General features: G+C 43.5%; 1 protein-coding gene across 2 annotated transcripts; it reads right to left on the bottom strand.

Annotated features, from left to right (window-relative positions):
• Positions 1-4,844: 4,844 nt before the first annotated feature.
• Positions 4,845-11,493, bottom strand: LOC101758546 (probable serine/threonine-protein kinase At1g54610). Of its 2 annotated transcripts, none has more exons than XM_022826884.1 (7): positions 10,952-11,493; positions 10,568-10,852; positions 10,167-10,484; positions 9,230-9,457; positions 7,982-8,082; positions 7,236-7,350; positions 4,845-5,521 (listed from the first exon to the last, which is right to left on the bottom strand). In XM_022826884.1, exons 1-7 carry the CDS (start codon positions 11,270-11,272, stop codon positions 5,210-5,212), a joined length of 1,680 nt encoding a protein of 559 aa, XP_022682619.1. In that variant the 5' UTR covers positions 11,273-11,493; the 3' UTR covers positions 4,845-5,209. The 2 variants fall into 2 exon arrangements, with proteins under 2 accessions (XP_022682619.1, XP_004968746.1); XM_004968689.4 differs by having other exon boundaries at positions 4,845-5,524; positions 10,952-11,491.
• Between the last annotated feature and the right edge of the window lie 11,531 nt (positions 11,494-23,024).

The raw sequence follows: 23,024 nt of genomic DNA, 5'->3' as shown, positions 1-23,024 counted from the left end.
TCCCAAAAAGTACCTCTAGGAGATGATACCAGATCCCAAGATGGTGAAGGTTGGTCCTCTCCGACTCGAATAGGTGCAGGGATAATCTACAAAGAAAAAGTAGAATGTTCATTAGTAGTCTAGCATTATTAGGTTACATGAAACAACAAGTAGCAGGATTAGGATAATTTATTTTCTCATGGATGGCTAAGGCTTAACAGCAAAGTGAGAAGAATCAGCAATCATATGAGTAATGGACAAGGAGTGAGTTTGTTTCAAACAGCTAGCACAGATATATAATAGAGTAACTTAAAATAGAGGCCTATATGTAGCTACTGCAAAGGTTCACCTACTGGAACTGGAGTAAACAAGAGTCCAGTACATTTGCAGACTATCTTAGGAAGGAACAAGAGTGATGCAGACTATCTTAGGAAGGAACAAGAGTGACCAGTAACTTGTCAGTGGATTGGCTAACATAAGTATGATATTTTTCACGCTGGTTCCAGATTTCATCATCCAGGAACAATTAGCCAAATAATATAAGACCAACAGGCCAACCATTACAAATCACAAACTTTAGCAAAAGAGTAGAAATCAGGACATTTGACTTAGTTGATGACTTGTTTCTGAAACATGTTCTTGTTTGAATCATAATGTAAGAATATTAGCATAACATCAAACTTTCTATGTCTAAAACAAAGATGAAAAAGTAAATCCAATACCTCAAGACACAAGGTGGCTTGTCAACAAGTGAAAGGAAGATGCCAGCACTCAATAGTCTAATCGTTTGACACTTCCAGGTTAGAATACAAGCACTATGCAAGTTACAGACATTTCTACAAAGCTTTCACTTGTGCCAGATTAGAGCACAGGATGCCTTATTAGTTCAATTTATGATACATGGCATCACAAGGAAGAAGACCATGTTACTCAGAAGTCGGAACAAGCAGTAGTGCTTAACTGTAGCACATATCAGTACGCAGGATAAAATATTGAAACCATATAAAATATTTAGCAAAAGATGCAACATAACATGATCAAGCATAACTGCGCTCGAAAGCACATTACATCGACAGATGTGTCATGTGTGGCAACATTAGGATGGTACTGAAACTAAAATATCCAATTATCTACAGCATCATTCTATTCACCCGCGAATCAATTACCAAGTGCATCAAGAACTAGCGCTTGAATCAAGAATCAAGAGAACAACTGATAAATAAAGAATCAAGAACCGAATCTTAACGATTGGATTCTAGATCCAGTAATGTGCATGAAGAACCCTAGTATGTACAAGAGAGAAGAGGTGAAGGGGAGGATGGGTAACTCACCGGCGAGAAGACGGCCACCAAAGGGGATGAGCTCTTGAGGGGAGAAGACCGCGTCACCGTCGTCGCTGACCTGTTGTGCGCCTTGCGGGTATCCACCATCGCCACCATCGGGAGGGGTCACCGTAGGGGAGACAGTCGTGCTCCTGCTGATTCACCCGCTCCGCTGTCACCATCACCACCGGTTGGAGATGTCACACTGAGCCACGTTGCCTCCACCCTCGCACGAGGGTTGGTTCCACGCCAATTAGGAGATTTTTGGTTCCCGGACGGGGTGGGAGGAACAGAGGGGTTTTGGGCAGGGAAACGACCCAAGATGGGGTGAAACAAATGCTAAATTTTTGGTGGGCCGGTATCTGAACCAGGCCAAGGTGACCCCCATGGATCGGGCCACGTTCCCGGCTGGGGATGGGCTAAATGAACAAGGCCTAACTAGAAATTAGCTAAATAGGATCCTAAGTGGAAGGAGACAATGCTTGAAGAGATGAGAGTTTTGGAAAAGAATAGAACTTTGAAGCTTGTGGATCTACCACAAGGTAAGCAATCTGTTGGGTGCAAGTGGCTTTTCACCATTAAACATACACTAAAGGGAAGGTTGGTAGGTACAAAGCCCCTCTTGTGGCAAAAGGATACACTCAGACTTATGGTATTGATTATGATGAGACTTTTGCACCTGTGACCAAGATGAATTCAGTAAGGATGACGCTTATATCTTGTGTTGTCAACTTGGATTGGGATATATATCAGATGGATGTGAAAAATGCATTCCTGCATGGTGATCTTCATGAAGAAGTATACATGCACATTCCACCTAGTTTTGAAACAAATCAAACAAATGGTAAGGTACTTCATTTGCATTGGTCTTTATATGGTTTAAAATAATCACCAAGGGCTTGGTTCGATCGTTTTAGACAATCAATGCTCAAGAGGGGTTATCTCCAAAGCAATGCTGATCATACATTGTTCTATAAGCATGCTACAAGTAAGGTAGCAATTCTAATAGTGTATGTGGATACTATTGTGATTATTGGAGATGACTCACCTGAGATTTCTAATTTGAAGAAATATCTTGCACAAGAATTTGAAGTAAAAGATTTGGGGCAATTGAGATATTTTCTTGGAATTGAAATCTCCCGGGGCTCAAAAGGGGTATTTCTTTCTCAAAGAAAATATGTTCTAGATCTACTAAAAGAAACTAGTATGCTCGAATGTCGTCCTGCAACCACACCAATTGAGCAAAATCATCGTTTAAGTAAAGATGAGAGGACTCCCGTGGATCGAGAATGTTATCAAAGGCTTGTTGGAAGACTTTTATATATATATATATATATATATATATATATATATATATATATATATATATATATATATATACACTCAACCTAATATTGCTTTTGCCATAAGTGTGGTGAGTCAATTCATGCATGATCCTAGATCATCTCACATGGATGCTGCCTATCGCATATTGTGGTATCTGAAGAGTTGTCCAGGGAAGGGTCTTTTATACACTCGCCAAGGAAATTTGCTGGTTGAGTGCTTTACTAATGCTGACAGGGCTGGTTGTTTGGATGACAGACGCTCAACTTCAGGATATTGTACCTTTGTTGGAGGTAACCTAGTTGCTTAGCGAAGTAAGAAGCAAAGCGTTGTAGCACAGTCTACGGTCGAGTTTCATGCTATGGCCCATGAAGTGTGTGAGCTGTTATGGTTACAAATCCTTCTAACGGAGTTGAAATTGTTTAAGTGCAAGCCCTTGATGCTATATTGTGATAGCAAAGCTGCTATTTATATAGCCAACAATCCGGTTCATCATGATAGAACCAAGCGTATTGAGATGGATCGACACTTTATTAAGGAAAGGTGGGATGGAGGAATAATTTGCATGCCTTATGTAAAATAAGCTAGTCAGTAAGCTGATGTTTTGACTAAAGGACTACCTGAAAAGGCATTTTCAACAGTTTGTAGCAAGATGAGTTATATGATATATTCACCCCATCTTGAGGGGGAGTGTCGGTGTATGTATTTGTAAGGTAGATGTAATACGGGGGCTAAAGTGTAAAATAACAAGAATAATAGATAGATAGAAGCAAAGAAAGATCGAGAGAGTAACGATCCATTCAGAGTTCCCAAAATGATATTATTCATCCACTTCTCTTCCTTACTCTAGATCCAAAATTCCTCTCAAACCAATTAATCTACAATACTATTCTTGTGCAAGGAAAAATAACAGCAAAGAAAATGTGGCCTAGAGCTCGCTTGCCAGTTTTACAAATTTCCATTGTTTTTTAGAAGAAAACAAAGAAGATTCATTTTCTAATTACAATGTGGTAAAGATATAGTGTTTGAATTAACACGAGTACAATTATTTGCTCTTGAGATTAGTTCATCAAAATGAAATGCACAATGCAGATCCCAAGTTCCCAACCAAAATAGTTCGTGGGATCTTATTACAAGCACTAACAAAGTTCGGTAACTACGAAATATTGCACCAGCATGGTCTGGTCTAGTAGGATATCAAAATTATCGATCTCTGGACGGCTACACGATGCTTTTCTGTGAGGACATCAACATATAACTAATGTCAGCTACAGGCCGCTTGGTTTGCTTGCCCGACTAGCCTGGCTTCTCCTCGCCGAGCAAGGCAAGGCTTGGCAGCGGAGGTCGGAGGAGAGCCAATCCGGTAGCAAGCAAGCAAAAAGACTTGCTTTTACAGAAATCTAGGCAACGGGCGAGATATCCAAACGCACACGACGTCCTGATCTCCATGCTTGGCTAGGCGAGGCAAGGCTGTCAAAAATTCCAAACGTACTTTACTAATTCACGTCATGGATTAAAAACGGTGAGTACTTTTCTACCTGTAAACATGGAAATTATGAGGCTGTTCACACACGTCAATGTTAATCCATATTCGTACACCAGCATACTGTAGCGCTACTGTGACACGGAGCCGGAGGAGCTAGTTTGGGTCGCTTCTCATGCTTCCTCTTTTCCCATTGGTGAGATAAGGCAGCTTTATGGCACACGGTGCTACAGTAGCAGAGCCGGAGCCACATGGAGTGGCACCAAAGAGGCTCTCAGTGTGCAACTCTTGGAAACTGAAGATCGATGGTGGAAGATTACATCAAATGTGTCATAGTTTAGAGGCTGAGAAATCTGGTAGTGACAGATTTCCAACACTCGAATCCTCAAACGATTTTTCAGGTCCAATCAGAGACTCAGAGCTAACTTCATTAACTAAAAGCACGAGTACCATGTTCCTTCAAACAAGAAAGCAGAAAGAACGGTGACTATTGTCATGTGAAAAAGGTTAGCACCACATATGTGAAGATGGCTAACTTAATTACTCTACACTTGAGCACAAGGCGAAGCAATCCATCGCCAGCAAGTTAAAATAAGCAAACCTTATGACCATTGTTATGTGAAAAAGGTTACACCACATATGCACAACAAAGTTCATTTCAGGTGGTGCTAATACAACTTACGCATTACATATATGCCGTCAAATTTACAGGTACTTTCTCCTGCAAGCATAGACAATTCAATCATCAAAGCACCAGCCAAACAATTCCACTAAAGTGCAAGCAGTCCCTTTACATAAAAAGAAGAAAGAATTACTCCATATATACACATGGGCAACTGAATAGTCATAAAGAGCATAAATACAAGGGCGGTAAAACCCAGTGTCCTGTCTTGGTGACAGAATCTCGTTCAGAAGCATCTAAAAAGAACAGGAAACACTAACACATAACATATACACAATCTGGCAGAATTCTCCCTACAGTCGAAAGAACTGTTACCTGCTTTCCGACCACTAAAGAACAAAGTAAGGAAGAAAATTCATCTATAGGCCATAATGAAGAACCTCTCCCCACAAACTCACCAAAAAGATACTTTATTAATTATTACCGGGCTCGTATCCCTCCCTTTTCTTTTTGGAGTTGCTTTGAGTAAGCTGCGGCCTTAGCATCTAGGGTAGTCTGCTTCTTCCGCCTCGACTGTCCAAGAGCTGATGGGTCAAACAACGGCCCCGACCATGTTTGCGAGGTCCCCTTCTCAATGGGGACTACTGTACTGAAGGAAGCATCCTGGTGCTCAAACATAGGCTCCATGTGACGACAGGATCCCAGCGGATTACCCATCGCTCCGTCCTGATGTGGTGGAGGAAACTTTTCACTTTTGCTCTTTGCGTTTGCATGGGTTATCATCCGTCGCCTCTGCTGTTATTAAGAAATTTGTGAAGCTTAATATTAGGCACCATATTATCCAATAACATATGAAAGTCACAAACTGCATCAGTTTACTTTTGCGAAGCTTAATATTGGGCACCATATTATCCAATAACAATTGAAAGTCACAAACTACAGAGTTTACTTATGCCACATCAATTATAGTTTTGATACATGTTAATTCAAATGCAACAACTCAACTCATTTGTTTTGAGCAGCAAAAAAGAAAAAGGAAAGGAAAAAAAGAAGATAGATTCTCTCCATTTCGCAGCAACGAGAAATGTACTAAGAGCACAAGTACATAAACAGGAGAATATGCTCGGAAGGTTTTGCTCGAATTAAAACAGAGTGGCCATTGATTTTGTGAAAAAAAATATATTTGGCAGAAGTGCAATAAAAATTGTCGGTTTTGATCATATTTTGTGTTAATTTCAACTTTTTTTACAACTCTTTGGCCTGTCTAAGTAGTGAATTTTGCTATGGCTAAGTTTTTCCCTTAAAATGGGGTAAAAAAATAGAGTTCCACGAACACTCATTTTCCTGCACAAGCTTTGCCACAATTGTATTCATTTTGGGATAGCTTAGTGAACAACTCTTAGCATGCGTTTGGTTTTGGGACGACATGAGTCGGATCGGAGCCAACCCCCTTCTATAGGTTGAACCCAGCTCGTGTTTGGATGAGAGGGATGGAGAGGGATGGGTTGGACCCAGTCTTTTGTTTGGTTGAAGAGGTTGAGAGAGTTGGGATGGATGTCTTTTTAACACCGTTAGTTGTGGGCCCCACCTGTCAGCTGCGGGGCCCACATGTCATCCTCTTCTTTTCTTTTTTTTTCCCACACCATCTTCTTCATCCTCCACCTCCTCTGTGCTCCCTCCCAGCCGCCTCCTCTACTCCTCTGCTCCCCGCTCCCTCCCTCTGCCGGGTGCCGCCCGCTCCCTCCCTCCCGGCCGCCTCCTCACTGCCCAGCACCGGCCACCGCCTCCGCTAGGCCGCCTACTCCCTCCCTCCACCGGGCGCCGCATGCTCCCTCCTCCCCGCCTCGGCCCCGGCCGCCTCCTCCACGCCCCGCGCTAGCCCCCACCTCCGCTCCGCGCCAGCCCCCGCCTTCTCCCCGCCTGCCATCGCCTCCTCCCCACCCATCGACCACCGCCTCCTCCCCGCCCGGCGACGCCTCCTCCTCCCCGCCCGGCGACGCTTCCTCCCTGCCCGGCGCTACCCCATCCCCACCCCGCGCCGGCCCTCGCTTCCTCCACGCCCGACGCCGCCTCCTTCATGCCGCCCGCCTCCTTGACGGCAAGCCCTGGGTGCGCGTCCCGGAGCCTGGCGACTGAGGGAGGCAGCGAGCACGGAGACGAAGAAGCACGGCGTCCATCTGGGTCGGCGTGGTTCCTCCGTTTTGGAGGAATGCAGCAAACCCGGATCTCATGGGAATATCCCATTTAGGTTGGACCCAACCAACATCCTTTTTCAACCAAACGCGGGATGTGGGTCGAACCCATTCCGACCCACTACAACCTCGTAACCAAACACATGGTTAGTTTCCCCTAAACAAGGAAGGATAACTTATCGTGGTGAAATCAAAATTGGATTACCTAACAGTATCAGGCAATACAATCAGCTTGACAGTTTCCATATTTCTTATGGTGAAACCATAGCAAGCAAAACAAGCATACACTTCAGTCATAAATAGATTTAACTTACATCTAAGTTTGCTTGGATCTCTGCATTAGCTTCTGGTGCTGGTCCAGCCCTGTGAGATCGATCCCGTGGTCGAGTCCTTTTTGCTTCTCCTTTGGCCTTTGCAGCAGCTCGTAGCCTAGCGAATAATAACACAGCACAGAAAAATACAGTATCACGATTGATCCAGTACAAACTAGTTACAAAGATGACTATATCTGTTACTGCTTCTTGGTGCAGCAACTCTTGATTGAAAAGAAAGAGTTAATCAATAGCATTTGGAGCAGGACTGCATGCAGATATATGCTATTCAAGTCTACAAAAGTGTTGAGCCAATAACAGGTTGATGGTCTCAGTCTTTTTTGCTTCTAGTTAATTCCTACCTCCTAGCAGTAAAAGGTAAAACCTGAACACTAAACCCACAAAGAATAGTATAAATTGGCTGCATGACAGTTTGCAGGAAAATACAGAAAGTTCTATCAGATCTAGATGCTTCCATTCCTCCATTTTATACGAATGAGTTACAAATAATTATGGTTAAATAAGGAATGACATGAATCCATAATGTGTTCAAAATCACCATCAATAATTCATGACTCAAAACTCTAATTAGTTCAACTTGACATATGATGGTCCATGTAACCCACCCATCAAGTGGGTGATGTAAAATATCGAAGGAAGGTAGTTCAACATTTTAATTAGTTCTCAAACATGTTGATATCTGCACGTATGTACACAACAAAAAGGGAAAAGGGTAGGTGGGAACACACCTTCTAGCTTCCTCATCTCTCAACTTGGCATCCATCTCCTTGCTTGGTGGATATGTTGGCAAACTTGAAGGGTCACAAGCATAAGGCTCGGTTGAAAAAAACTACAAAGGCCAAATTTAAAAAAAAAAATTGAGTACACCCTGGGGCAACCTGAATATTCTTGCTAAGATACAAAATAATGCATTCATTATGTAGAGCATGTGCTCTCTTCACTGCCCGATCCTAATAAAAAAAAGACCACCTGCTCCCTCTTATCAACAGAAGCAGGTTTGGTTGCGAGTGTTACGGAAATAGTGTTGGGTGCAACCAAATGGAGGACTGGTGGTAATGCAATGGATGTGTACATGGGTTATAGGGCAAGAAAACACTCCTAGAGATAAGGCAGTATCACAGGATTACAAATCCTAAACTAGCAAACATAGAAATAAGCCAATATATTCTAGTACTAGGCAGGCAGACTGCCAGTGTCAAGGAAAGAGGCAGGTGTTGGTCATCATTGTCAGTTCACAGGCTGGTTGTAGCTGATAAGGGGTGCATGATAAATATTATAATTTTTTGAACCCAGCTCATGTAGAGGAGTCAGCTCTTGAAGCTTTTTTTGCATGCCTCAGTTGCTCCAACATTTCGGAATTGAGTCCAGAATGGCTAAAATGCCTCAAAACTGACTAACTTAAACTTTTAAAGAAAAATATCTCCTACCATTTTGAGAAATTGCTCACACCCAGAGTCCCAGACATAGGGTGTTGCTCTCTTGGTTAGAGCCCAAATACTGAAGGCCTCATTTTTATGCTTTCAACACACATCATATGCCAACATTTCAATATCTCTAGGCTAATGAGAAGTTTTCCCAAGCTAGTTTTTTTGCACTACTTTATAATGTATAAATCATCACAACGCTAATAGTATGGATATAATGAGCCTGGTAGGAGAGCACCTGTTTTGAAGAGACATTAGGCTATTGCACTAACAGAAATTCATGCAAAACAGAATCATGTCACAGTTGCTTGCAAAGACTACAATACATGCAATACATAACTAAAATTTGAGTATTGTATTATATCATACAGATTTCCCCCAGCTAGCAGAATTCTGCTCCATCTGTAGACATTAACATTTCAAGCAATTGTTTTATTCTAGACCTAAATTGTTTATACTGCAGCACAATACTTCGCTTCATGCTAACATTTCTGATCAGACACCTAAAAATTTTCTTTCCAACTAAAAAGAAGAGGAAGGATAGAAACATACATCACTGTGCAATGCAGCCGTCGCAGTTTGACGCTCAGCTGGATCAATTGCAAGCAAAGTTTCAACCAATGGCAGAGCCGAAGCAGGAAAATCTTTAAATGTCTCCCTGATGCAACGTTTATAGGGCTGTTGGGGTTTGAATATTGTTGCATGTGGCAGTTTAGACTTCTTCCAATACTCCTCTGAAGGGGAGCCACATAGCTTGAAAATCTTGTGCAACTGTTCCACCTGGTAAACAGTGTACATCACAGTTTTAACAATAGAGACAGTAGTTGCATTCAACTAACCAAATATAGCAAAGATAAACATAAAAAACTAATCAAGTACTGAAAGTGGCTGTCAAATGACAAAAGCTTAGTATCTACCTCTGGAGAGTTAAGTATTTAATCTTTAAAAAATAACTAAGAGTTGAACATGTAAGTGGAGTTCAATCTTATTGTGGTGTTGGTCATCCTACCAGTACCGGTTATGTAAATGAATGCTTAGAAACACCTATAACTATAATGTTGGGAGATTTCCAACAATGGACACAATTGCATCGACAGCTTATTATAGTAGAAAAGACAGAAGCGTGTTTTTCAACAGAAGTTTCCAATAAAGTCATGTTGCCAACAACCAATGAGAGTATGTACTATCCCTTAGAGAAACACTAGTCAGACACTAACACTAAGGTCAAAAGCTCATTCATATCTTCCCATAATGACAATGAACATGTTCACAAACAACCACTTGCCAAAACATAAAAAATTGAAGATCAGATGCCGTAGACACACCGCTGTCCTCATAATGAAATCTCATGTAAAAAGTCAACATCTACAGTCACCACCACATTCTTTATAATAAGAACAGTGGGAAGACAAGATTTAGCCATGGTCCCAAGGATTACTACAAAAGATAACATGGTAGAATACAGAGTGACCCCACGTTCAAGACTCACCTCGGTGCGCCCAGGCATTATGGGCTTCCCATACAAAAGCTCTGCCAGAATGCACCCAGCACTCCACAAATCAATGCCTACACCATAATCAGTGGCACCAAGTAACAGTTCCGGTGGCCGATACCACAGCGTGACCACGCGGCTCGTCATTGGCCGCTTATGCCGTGGATCAAAGAACGTCGCCAACCCAAAATCCGCAATCTTAAGAATCCCATTATTATCCAACAACAAGTTTGACCCTTTAATATCCCGGTGCAATACATTATTGTCATGACAATGCTCAAGCCCCGATAACAGCTGCTGCATGTAACATTTTATCTGCAAGATAAAAACACTGGCATCAAACTCCATAGTTCCACCAAGTACATCCCCCTCTAAAACAGGAATGAAGTCTCACACACCTGAGGCAACGTGAACTTGACATCAGGGCTCGCTGCGAGCCCAGCAAGGTCATGCTCCATGTACTCGAAGACAAGGTACAGGCTACATGACATCCTGGAGGTGACCAAGCCCTCCAATTTGATCACATTGGGGTGGTCAAGCCTCCTCAGGATCAGTATCTCCCTGGCCATGAACTTGACGCTCTCTGGCTCCAGGTTGTCGAACCGGACCTTCTTAAGAGCCACGATGCGGCCGGAGACGGTGTCCCTCGCCCGGTACACGTTGCTGTACGTGCCCGATCCTATCTAAGAGCGAACCGCCGGACAAAGCCACCACAGCAGAGGAATAGCGAGTCAGTACTCTGGTAGCAGGACGACGAATTTCGTAGATTTCAGGACACTCACCTTATTGAGCTTCTCGAAGGTGTCGGCGCGGCGCGGCGCCCACCCGCGGAGGGCCTCCCCGGCGACGGCGACGAGCCACGGAGGCCAGCCCGCGGCGAGCTGCTCCGCCGCGGCGGCCGCGGGGACGCAGCCCTGCCTGGGCCCCGCGGCCTTGCGGCCCCCGAGCCGCCGCCGCGGCCTCCCGTCCCCACCGGCGGAGGGTGACCCGGCCTCGGCCGCCGCCGCCGCGGCGCCGGGCTGCGGGGACGCCTTCTCCTTGCCCCTCTTCCTCCTCGGCGCCGCGGGGGGCGACGCGCCCGCGCGGCCGAAGACGCAGCCCATGGCCGGTGCCTGGCTGCCCTCGCCTCTTCTACCCTTCCCTCCTCCTCTCGGAACCTCCTCGAAGCATCTAGCCCGCCCCCCGAGCCGCTAGGGTTTCGGCTGCCCTCCTCGCCCCGTCGAGGGGAGCGAGCGCGCGGCGAGGGGTGGAGTGGAGTGAAGGCGAGGAGGAATCAATCAATCAAATCAATCAGCGAACACGAGAGGGAAGGAAGAAGAGGGAGAGGAAGGGCAGTTGTGTGGATGAGCATTTAATAGGTCACGTGGCGGTGGGGCTGACCCGTGGGGCCCGCAGGAGGGGTCAGAGGGGGTCAACAGCTGGCGGAGCGGTAACCCGTTGGCCCATCCATAATTCGCAGCACGCTGCTGCTGCAGCGCCCAGCCGCAGCGCAGCGTGGGGTGGTGTTATTGGGGTGGGGCCCGCGACGTGGTGGGGCGGGTGATAAAGGCGGTTTAGTCGTTTTGCGGTTGGCGGCGGGGTTCGAGCCGTAAGGAATAATATCTGTCAGCTGTTCGTGCTGCGCTGTGCCGTGAATCAAACCGCACTCCACAGCGCCGAGAGCGAGGAACGGAACACGATTGCTTGGCCCGCGTCGAGAAGTTCGCACAGAACTGTGTGATCGTGGATCCTTCATTCCTTCTTCGCGTGTGCTGATCCAACGCGGATCTTCAATCAAATTTCAAGTTAAAAACATTTCAACTTTTATTTTGCGAATAAAACATGTCAGCTTGAATATACAAAACAACAACAATTCAACAAAATGGCACGCGGCTATTCCATACATATCCTCCCTTCTGTGTTCGGATGGCAGCCAAAACCTTAGCGGGTGGCAGCCAAAACCTCACGCCCGCTAAGGTTCAGCATGCCGCAATTATTTAGGCACCTGTTTCTGACGGAGATTTGGCGTGATGCGTAAAACGTTAGCCCTCCTGTGTTGTTTGCTGTAGAAATTCAGCCACAAGTGCTGCAATTTGCCTGGCACGTTTCGCAAAAGGTACACATCAGCAAATGACATTAAAGTAATGGTTGGAATAGCCGTTTTGCATTTAAGTACGGGGGACATTGCGACTTGGAAATAATATCCATTTTCATTAAAATTGCTTATGTGGCACCATGTTGAATGAAAATAAGACTCCTATTGGAAGTAACCTAGATTAAGGTGATTGACTTATTTGCCTCTTATATAGGTGCAAAACAAGAAAGTAGAGGTAAAACTTTGGATTGTTGACAGACTTTGTATTTGATGCATCATAGGAATGGCCGGAGCTGGACCAAAGGAAGTAATTTTAGCTTTATGTTCTTAGTTCTTACCTTGTTGACACTAATAAACCTAGCTTGTTCATCTCTTTTTGTAGTTTGCATTTAATAAGCTACCTAGCTTTCTTGTAAAATTGTGAAGGAGAAGTCGTAGTGCAGAAAAATAAGTCCTAAACTTTGAGGTGTAATTTGTGTAACTATTATAATTTGAATTTACTATCGCATAAAAAAATTCTTAACATCCATTTTTAGTTTTCATCAGACACATCGCACAGTATCACCGTTCTTCCCTAAAAAAAATCATTCACTCTGTTATATTTATAAGCCAATGCAAATTACACTGTGATTTGACATAGCGGCCAGATTGCTATATATAAAAGCGTGGAAACACTCATTAATCAAAAGGAATTACACAGTCATTGATCTGGTCAATATGACTTCGCAACATAGAAAAAGTTACACACAAGCTAGCCCTTGTTCACTTCCCACAAAACTCCCAACTTTGGCACTATGCAAAAAGAAGATTCCCCATCACATCAAACTTGCGGTATATGTATGGAGTACTAAATGTAGACGAAATCAAAAACTAATTGCACAGTTTTGTTGTACTTTGCGAGACAAATCTTTTGAGCCTAATTAGTCAATATTTGGACAATAATTCACAAATACAAACGAAACGCTACAGTGTTGCTACAGTAATTTGGCACCTCCCAAATTCGCCAAGTAAACAAGGGCCTAGTATAAATCTAACTTCACGCCTATTGATTAGACTACTGAAGACATCGACGTGACTAAATTCGTTGCTAGCGCTTTCTCGGTGTAGAATACGTGGGATGAAGTTGTCTATATCAGTTTCAATCTCACGCATCAGTACCGGTTGGAATCTCCCGTACCGGTATCGCAACCGGTATTGGTAGTTCAGTACTAATCTTTAATACCAGTTGAAATAACCTGTACTAAAGGGTCTGCCAAGTCACGCGCGGGTTGGCCAAATTAGTACCAGTTGATCTCCCCAACCAGTACTAATTATTTTTTTCTCATTTTCTTTTCTATTTCTTTATTCTATATTCGTACGTATACTAGTTCTAGTTCTAATACGCTAATATATATAAAGTTGTATTTATCTTTAATATTACATTTGAGATACTATTATATATATAGACATATTGTGCATACACATATATGAATAATATTACATTGCCTCAACTTTCCAAGTTCAACATTTCGTATCAACTATTCTGAACCCGAGTCCTCACAGTCATGTAGATTTGATCCATCATTATGAAACTCCCCCGCTAGATTTACTACCTCGTCCAGAAGAAATTCAGAGAGTTGTTCTCGAATTGCCCTGATGTAGTCCGTGTCGAGGACTCTTTCCTTCCTATACATCACCTGTGCCATTGGCAAAGGTTATTATATATAGAGTAGATCAATGGGTTTGCACAATTAGAACTAATTTATTGTTAAGAATTTTGTATACGTACGGTTAAATCGTGGTCGGTCATACGCTACAAAGCCATGGATGAACTCACATGTGTAGTATCCACATAAATTATTCCCTAGCTCCTGTCTCCAACACTATATATATACAAAAAAAGTTATGAAATATTTGTTGTGTTCAAGGAAGTGTCACGAGATGTGAAAATTCAAAACATACCAGGAAATCAGTTTTTCATTAAAGTTCCTCCTTGAATTCACCCACGTGATTTCAATAGAATCGACCCCATGCTTTGTTCATAACGTTCATGAGGTCTTTGTATTCATCTTTTGGTTTCCTCAAAGAATCCAAGACATATACGAAGCTCATATCAGGCACGACAACAATGAGTATCCAATGGAAGTTGTACAGCCAAAGCTAGTTAGTCTTATATTTAACTGCTAGTTCGAAAAAGAAAGAGATAGGAAACATGCTCACTTGAAGTTGTACGGTAGTAGTATGTACTTCTTGTGATGTTGCTTGTCGAGGAACTTATATATATATTCTTCAATGTACGATTTGGTTTATCTCTTAGAGTTTACTCGTTTACAACATCGGGGTCCATGAAGCCTACGTCATAGTATCCTTTCCTCCGACAAGTTTGAATCTCCATCCTGCATGATACAAAATCGAATAGGAGTTAAGACATCACACAATGACAAGAGCGAGAATTTTGAAGTTAGAGCAAATTAAAGACTTACAGAACCCAGGATCTGATGAGTGACTTGTCAAGTGCGTCTTGATTGTAAAGGTAATATAGTTCCTCCAGCGGCACATTTATAATATCTTCCCCACGGAAATAATGTTGATCTCCAATCCGAACTTCAAGCATGAAAAAACCATTGGCTGAAGCCTCCATGTACCATTGGTGCAACTTGTACATCTTCGTTGGAAGACGGTCCACCAACTGCAGCCACACAAGCGATTTTCTATACTCATCTTTTCATTTAGCAGCCCTAGGGTGCTTTGGGATGTGATCCTCCCCTCAAAGTTGAGCTGGGGTGAGATTTGTATCTTTGGCGAATTGTAACAAGTTCTAATTAAACTCCGAAAGCACCTTGAATGGGGCAATCGATTGGTTGGATTGGGTTCCGAGTTGTGAAATAGTTTACCCACTTTTCTTTATTTTCTGAGAAGCCTTTGTTATTTGTCTGTCGTAGTCAGATAGCGGTGGTTTCTCTAGTTGTTTCCTTTGCTCCACCTTCATGCTTCTGATGAAAGCTCGAAGTTTACGCTTATCAAGTGGTGTATCTCTCTTCAGCTTCTCCCTTGCGAAGAAAGCTTTAACCTCAGCATCTGGTACTGTGCGGAGTTCCTCATCTGTCATATCACATGGGTACTTGGGCGGCGGTTGCTTCTTCTTCTGCTTTTTCTGCTTCTTCGTAGCCGCAGTAGGCGGAACTGAAGGCGTCTTTCGCCGTGTAGCCATGCTCATAGCAGGGGGAGGTGGATTCATGCTAGGATCCCTGTTTGGTAGTGGAGAGGGTGCCCTGGCGGATGTCATAGGTGATATTGCCCTTGAGCCTTGAGGAGATGATCCCAAGGTCGAGGGATTCGGCTGCATAATCCTTATGTAGCACTTGGGCCATTAAATCCAACCATGGATGACTTCTCCTAGATTCTTTTCCCTGTCACCTCTAGAGATCTCTAGTTCCAGATCATCCCAACCATCGACCACTCGGTCCACCACAACTTTAGCGTAACCACAAACTGGAATCTCCACACCATGAAGTATTTGGCCTTGCGTCGGTTGCTCAGCCGCACCATAAGCCACTACAATGAGCTTGTTTTTGATAGGAGTAACAAGCTCACAAGGGGCTCTCCCAGTGATGTCGTCCACGGGGTGACGTTGGTTGTCCTCAAGTATGTCAGAAGATCCTTCAGCTGGGGCTTCCCTAGAAGCGACACTGCTTTGGTGCTGAGAAGGGCTTACGTCAACATGTGCCCCTGATGCTGTAGCTGCTTGTTCACTGACTTGTTTGCTAAGAGCTAGAGCCACACGCCGGTCTATTGCTTCCTCCATTCTTGCCTTTGTCCAAGCTACGTGTTCTTGCAACTCTCGCAGCTATTGTGCATGTTCAGCCTTACTTCTTTGGCGACTTTTATATGAATCAATGTACTCACAAAAGGCAAACTTCCATGGAATTACTCCTTTACCTCGACAACGTTCAGGGTGTTTGGGATTACCAAGTGCCATAGTCAGCTCATCCTTCTCTCGATTAGGCATGAAAGATCCATCGGCCGTTGCCTTTATTAAGTCAAGAAGCCTCATAGCCGTTTCTCTTAATTCTTAGCCGAACACAAATGATCCATCTTTGGGATTGAGTGTGCCGCCATGAGCATAATACCAATTATTTGATCGCTTCGGCCATTTGAGAGTCAATAGTACTATTCCCCTGGCAATTGTGTCATCTTCCATCCTCTGCCATTTCATGATTCCCTTCTTGTAACCTCCTGATCCAAGACGATGAAAGTATTTCTTCTTCTGAGCATTGTCGATGTTGGTCTAAGTTGTCTTAGCACTCTTTTCCGACTGCTTGAACTGTACAAATGAATCCCAATGATCTCTTAACTTCTGGTGCTTCGTGAAATTAGGTGTAAGCCCCTTCTTTTATGTACTCTTTGTTCAGGTTTTTCCTGTATGTCTGAAAAGCAATTGCACCCTTCTTGAAGCCCCAATCTTTCACTTTGTCTTCATCTACACCTTCAAACGTGAAGCTTTCTTTTAACTAATCCCATATCATTTCCTTCTTTCGGTCAGGTACCATGCTTATGGGGACCGTGCTTGTGGAAGCGATGCTGCCATTAATTTCAGGGCTTTTCCAATTCTGAAAGTTTATTAAGATGTTATCTCTAACAAAGAAATCCAATTTGATTCACCAATTTAGTCTTAGCATCGGTAGGAGCAATTGGTTCACCATCTTCAGCAATTTCCGTGATGATGATACGGCCCTCTAACTTCTTCTTGCCTCGTTTCCATTTAGACCTGCTGCTCGATCCAGATGGCTGAAAAATGAAAGAACTATTAATTCCCAGTAATCTTGTAATCTCGATAAGTAGAGAATTTAAATAATGCTTACATATAATAATTGCTATACCTCGCCTTGTTGCCCATCATTGCCTCCCTCGGCAATTTGTTGCTCCTCATTGTCATCCCCAGATATGTTGAGGTAGATGTTAGTCTGGCTGTGATCGACCTCTTCATTTGGCAAATCGTTCGTGCGACCTTGAGCAATCAAGGCCATTAGGTATTCCTCGTCCAATTGGGTTTGCTCGTCATCTGATCGTGCCATTGTAACTAATATAATATAAAAAATAATTATTCTAAGAAAGAGTAGGCATCAACAATAAAAAGAATGACTACAAAAAGAATTAAACACTATACAATTTGTAACTAATAGAATATAAAAAGAATCATTCTAATAAATAGTAGGCTTCAACAATAAAAAGAATGACTAAAAAGAGAATTAAACACTTACACAATTTGTAACAATAATAAATAACTAAAAAAGAATGATAAACTTATACAATTTGTTACAAATGACTATTATAATAAGATTGACTATAACTTATACATATAATTAAAAAAATGACTAAAAAATGAATGACCAATATTTATACATTTTTGTAAGACAACAAAAATATTGAATATTGTACATTTTGAACTATTTGATGAATTTCGTAATAGTAAATGACGACATCATAAATTTCTTGGTAATTTTCACTTATTTCTAGACATTTCTAACAATTAATAGAATGTAACATGGCATGTTGTAGAATTTACAATTAATAAGCTTTTTCAACAATTTTTCTATAATTTCTAGCTAATTCAAGAATTTTTCTTTATTCTCTAGCTAATTCAAGATTTTTCCTACAATTTCTAGCTAATTCATATACTACAGAAATAAAAAAAGATTTAACATGATTTCCTACAATTAACATTATTTCCTAGAGTTTTCTACAATTAAAATAATTTTCTACAATTTGATGATGTATTTGCTAAATTAACATGATGTAATTTTTACTTATTTTTATACATTTCTAAGAATTAACATGATTTTATATAAATTCTAGCTACTTCAAGATTTTTTTTTTCTAATTAACATTATTTCCTACAATTTCCTATGCAATTTCTAATGCTGCATATATTTAGAAAAAAAATAGTGACGTCAGCGACCGACCGCGAGTTTACGTCAGCGGCAAGAAGAGCCCATGGTCGGTGCACGCGTCTTGAGTGGGCGGCGAGGAGGCCGGGCTGGGTGGCGAAAGGAACGGTGGCAGCGACGACCGAGGCGGCAACGGGGAGTGGCGATGACTCGACCGAGGCAGTGATAGGGGTCAGGTTGGGCGGCGACAGGGATGGAGGTGGAGGGGCCGGCGTGCTGCAGCGACCAAAGGCGGGATGGCGATGCTGATGGGGGGCGTGGCGGCGGCGGATGAGGCGAGGAGGCGGCGGCGGTGGATTGGGCGGGGATGTGAAATTCACCAAGTATTGTGAGGAGAAGAAGGGGCGCAACCACTTAACCCCTCCCACCCACCCACCAACCCTTTAGTACTGGGCAAGAATCCCACCCGGTACTAAAGGGGGCTTCGCGTGCGGGAAACAAAAAGGACCCCTTTAGTACTAGATGTTGCCCCCACCTGGTACTAAAGGGGTTGCATACCACTGTTTTAGTTTCCCGCCTAAACATCTTTTTATTTTTCTTTCTTTTACAATTGCTATTGTATTAATTTATTGAGTAGTAAACCAAATAACATTCATAAAATTTGGAAAAATAATTTGGTAGCTTCATGTTTATTAGATATAGACTATAAAAATATTACATAAGGTCGAGGTCAAGTACTATGACCACTACTGAACTCATCGAATGGATTGAATCCATATGTACTTAAACCAAACCGTATATTCCTTGAATCCTTTTCAAACTCTGGAAATTCTCTATCAACTATTCTCTACTGAGACCCATCAGCGAGGTGGCTGATCATTTCATCTTGCTTATGTTCTTCTTTGTGCCAATGCATCAACTTTGCACGTGCCTTATTTCTGAACAGACGCTTCAACCGTGGTACTACAGGGAAATACCACATTACCTTCGGAGGAACTTTCTTCTTGATGGCCTGCCCCTCAACATCACCGGGGTCATCTTGTCTGATCTTATAATGCAACGCTTCACACACAGGACAAGCCTCCAATTTCTCGTATTCCTCACCGCGATAGAGGATACAGTCATTAGGACATGCATGTATCTTTTGTACCTCCAAACGCAGAGGAAAAACAACTTTTTTTACTTTGTACGCTGAGGACGGCAATTCGTTCCCCTTGGGAAGCATGTTCTTTATGATTTTCATTAACTCATCAAAACTCTTATCAGAACTCTATATTTTGCCTTCCATTGCAGCATTTTCAGTGTGGTACCCAACTTTTTATGCCCCTGTTTGCAATCTGGGTACAACAATTTCTTATGATCATCTAACATACGCTCGAACTTTTTTGACTCCTTCACATTCTTGCAGTCTTCCTTTGCATCTTGCAACACCCGACCTAGATCATCGATAGGACCTTCTGCCTCACCCATCTCTCCTTTGCATCTTGCAACACCTGACCTAGATCATCAATAGCACCTTCTGCCTAGCCCATCTCTTCTTCAGCCTCACCTATTGGAGCATCTGCAAAGGCACCTCCTTGAATCCAGTCAGGAATATTTTCATCTTCTTCTTATTCATCATCATCCATCATAACTCCTCTTTTCCCGTGATTGGTCCAAACAAAATAGTTAGGCATGAATCCAGAACTTTATATGTGGGCATGAATAGTCTTTCTAGACAAGTAATCCTTCTCATTTTTGCAATTTCTGCATGGACAACAAATGAAACCGAACGGTGGTTTGTTGGATTTTGCCTGATCGAGAAAACCACGCAAGCCATTAATGTACTCCATGGAACATTTGTCTGCGTTGTACATCCATTGCCGATCCATCTACAAAATATTATCAAACCAAACATATTCTGATCATCCATACAAATATAAATGAAACATAACAAACATGAAATAAATACCATTATACTGAAATATTGTTGAAAATTTAGATATAAATAAAAAAAATTAAATTTCAGACCCAAATAACATGATACACTACGACAAACTCAAATGCTGACGTCACATATCACAGGCTGGCTTTGGTCTAACGATGGTAGTGACTTTCTACAATACGTGAAAGGAATACGTTGTAAAAGATAGCTAGGGGATAAAGCTTTGTGGGGGAAGTGTTGGAGGGCTGAGAGCTCGGAGATGCAAAAGCTTGTAGCTTGGAGCGGGTTACTGGGGTGGTGCATATTTGTAGGCCGGATCAAAGAGGAGTACTGGACTAGTAGCTCAAACACAACATACAAATGAAAAATATTGTCGTTGTCAAGAGTTACGGGTCAAGACTACGGCAAGTGAATTTGGTTTTTATGCGCGTAAGGCTCGGATGGTTGCACGAGAGGACACGGGGTTTATACTAGTTCGGGCAAGAATATCCCTACGTCCAGTGTGGGAAGCTGCTCGTGTTACTCGCGCAGAGTTTGCGGTAGGGGTTACAAACAGGCAAGAGAGGGAAGCTGGTCCCAAGTCTCTGTGGATGTGCACTGATGCTTGTGAGGAGAGATTGTGAGTTAGAGGGTGTTTGGTGCCGTCCCTTGCTCGGCCCCCCCCCCGGTCCTCCTTTTATAGTGTAAGGAAGAGACGGGAGTTACAATCGAGCTAGGAGTAAGGAGAAGTAAAAAAGATAAGCAAAGAAAGTAAAGCACAGGAGATGGGCCGAGCCACCAGGGTCGCCGCCTTCCCTTCCGGTTTCTGTCTCCTGTCAGCATGACCACCGAAGAGGGATGGCTGTCGTTGGGCCCTATCGACGACCCAACGGTCGGCCACTGTAGCCGAGCGTGCGAGACGTGCGTGGCGACCGACCGCTGTAGCCATGCAAGTTGATGATGATGACTGGCCACCGTAGTTGCACACGTCGTGGATGATGAGCGACCTCTGTAGCCTTGCGTGCTGATCGGGAGGCGCGGCTAATACGCTCCTATCGCCAGACCGAGCGGGAAACTGGGCGGTGCACCTTCTTTTGCTAGGCAGCACGGGCGATGAGTACCCTATGATGAATGTCACAGGGGAGGGTCAGGACGGTGCAGCTGTAGCCCTGCGCAGTCATGGCTACAATGCGTGGCCCGAAAACTTTGGCCGGTCACATCGAGGAGCGCGGGCGCCTCTCTGCGTGTCAGAGCCGTATTCCGGGCATGAGCGCCCCCTTCGGTCGCATTTATGGCGAGATCGGTAGGGGCCCACAAGATCTACGCCCTCGTCCGCTGGTCTATGCACGTCTTTGGGCGAGGCGAAGCCCCATCCCGTGGGGCCGGATGTGTCCGACCCAGCGTCCCGGGGTCGGGCGAGACGGAGCCTTGCGGCGAGAGGTCGGGCGCGTCCGATCCCTTGCGCCCGGGGTCGGGCGGGGCGGAACCCTGCGGTGTGGGGTCGGGCGCGTCCGACCCCTTGCTCCTGAGCTTGGGCGAGGCGGAAATTTGCGGCGAGGGATGTGGAGCGGTCTCGGGAGGTCGGGCGTGTCCGACCCTGTGACCCGGGGGTCGGGACAAGTCGGCGGAGGTCACTGTTGCTGGAGGTGGGCTCGAGCCCTTACGACCGTCGTTTAAGGAGTATAAGGAAGTCGTTAATGTTTCCCCCAACAAATACGTATCTCTATTTCATCTTATTATCTCTATGATTTGCCTAATATATTTAGCTCATATTTGAAAAATACTAAACTATGAAATTATTTCTCTAACCTCGTATCAATATCTTTGACTAATACGAAATATAGCATTCTAAAAATTGTAGCTTATTCTAAAAATCACAAATATGAGCTCTAAATAACATGTTCATATAAATAAAAATTTCTCTATTGTATCTTATTCTAAAAATCATAAATTACTCTAGCTCTAAAGTATAAAACTTAGTATATTAATCATGTATCCAGGGAGGATAAAGTTTCTAACCTTTAGAACACTTGAACGAGTGAAATCCCCAAGAAATAGTCTTCAATCCGGCAACACCTCCCCTATGGTGCCATGGATAGGGTGAAGCTGGAGTTGTGGTGAATGGTTCGGACAGAAGAAAAAGGAAGTTGATTTATAGGAGGAAATTTAGTACCGATTGAGGGCACCAACCGATACTAAATGGTCCACATTAGTACCGGTTGGTGCTCCCACCCGGTACTAAGGGGGGTGGCACATTAGTACCAGGTTGGGGCATCATCCGGTACTAAAGGGGGTAGCATATTAGTATCGGGTTAGGGAACCAACCGGTTAAAGACCGGTTGGTGCCCCCACCTGGTACTAAAGGGGATCACGGGGGGCTCCTCGGGGACTATCTGTTAGGCCCGCAAGTTGCAGAGCTAGAAAAAGCTTAGCGGGTCGCAACGAACACAAGAAGATTTATGGCTGTTGTAGATGTGTAACATGCTATATATTGCATCTTTTATCCTGCTAGAGAAAGAAAGAAATCATTGAATAAAAATAAAGCTTCATGTATGTTGATCTGTGGATTCCGAGCAGTCAATTTGTCGTGCAAGCTTCCAGATTCGGATGGTTGCATAGCAATGCCGAAAGTGTGAAAAGCCCTAGATAGTTGGTTGTTCTATTTTGGCTAACCTTTCAACACCTAATCGAAGTCTTTCTTAACAAGAAAGCAAATTAAGAATCCTTGCACTACAGTGCATGCTTTGATGTTTTATCAGGCGGGCATTCCCTTTTCACAACTAAAGCGAAGAATTCCTGTCGTCTATGCACAAAGGTGACATCTAACAACACTGAATCTAGTCCTACCCATCCTTTCCGTCATCTGTTCATGTGCTTCTCCTCCAACTTTGACATGATCTTGGTGACCTCAAGCGCGTGGAATGCAGCGGCAATCTCTGCCCAGCCGAACGACCGACTCAAGCATAACTATGCGGTTGGTATGGCGCATCATCTTGGACCTGCCCAAACAT

The sequence above is a fragment of the Setaria italica genome, chromosome V (assembly GCF_000263155.2).
Source record: "Setaria italica strain Yugu1 chromosome V, Setaria_italica_v2.0, whole genome shotgun sequence".
In the NCBI taxonomy this organism is placed as follows: domain Eukaryota; kingdom Viridiplantae; phylum Streptophyta; class Magnoliopsida; order Poales; family Poaceae; genus Setaria; species Setaria italica.
Note: the sequence above shows the minus strand (reverse complement) of the source record. Positions and strands in the feature narration are given on the sequence as shown.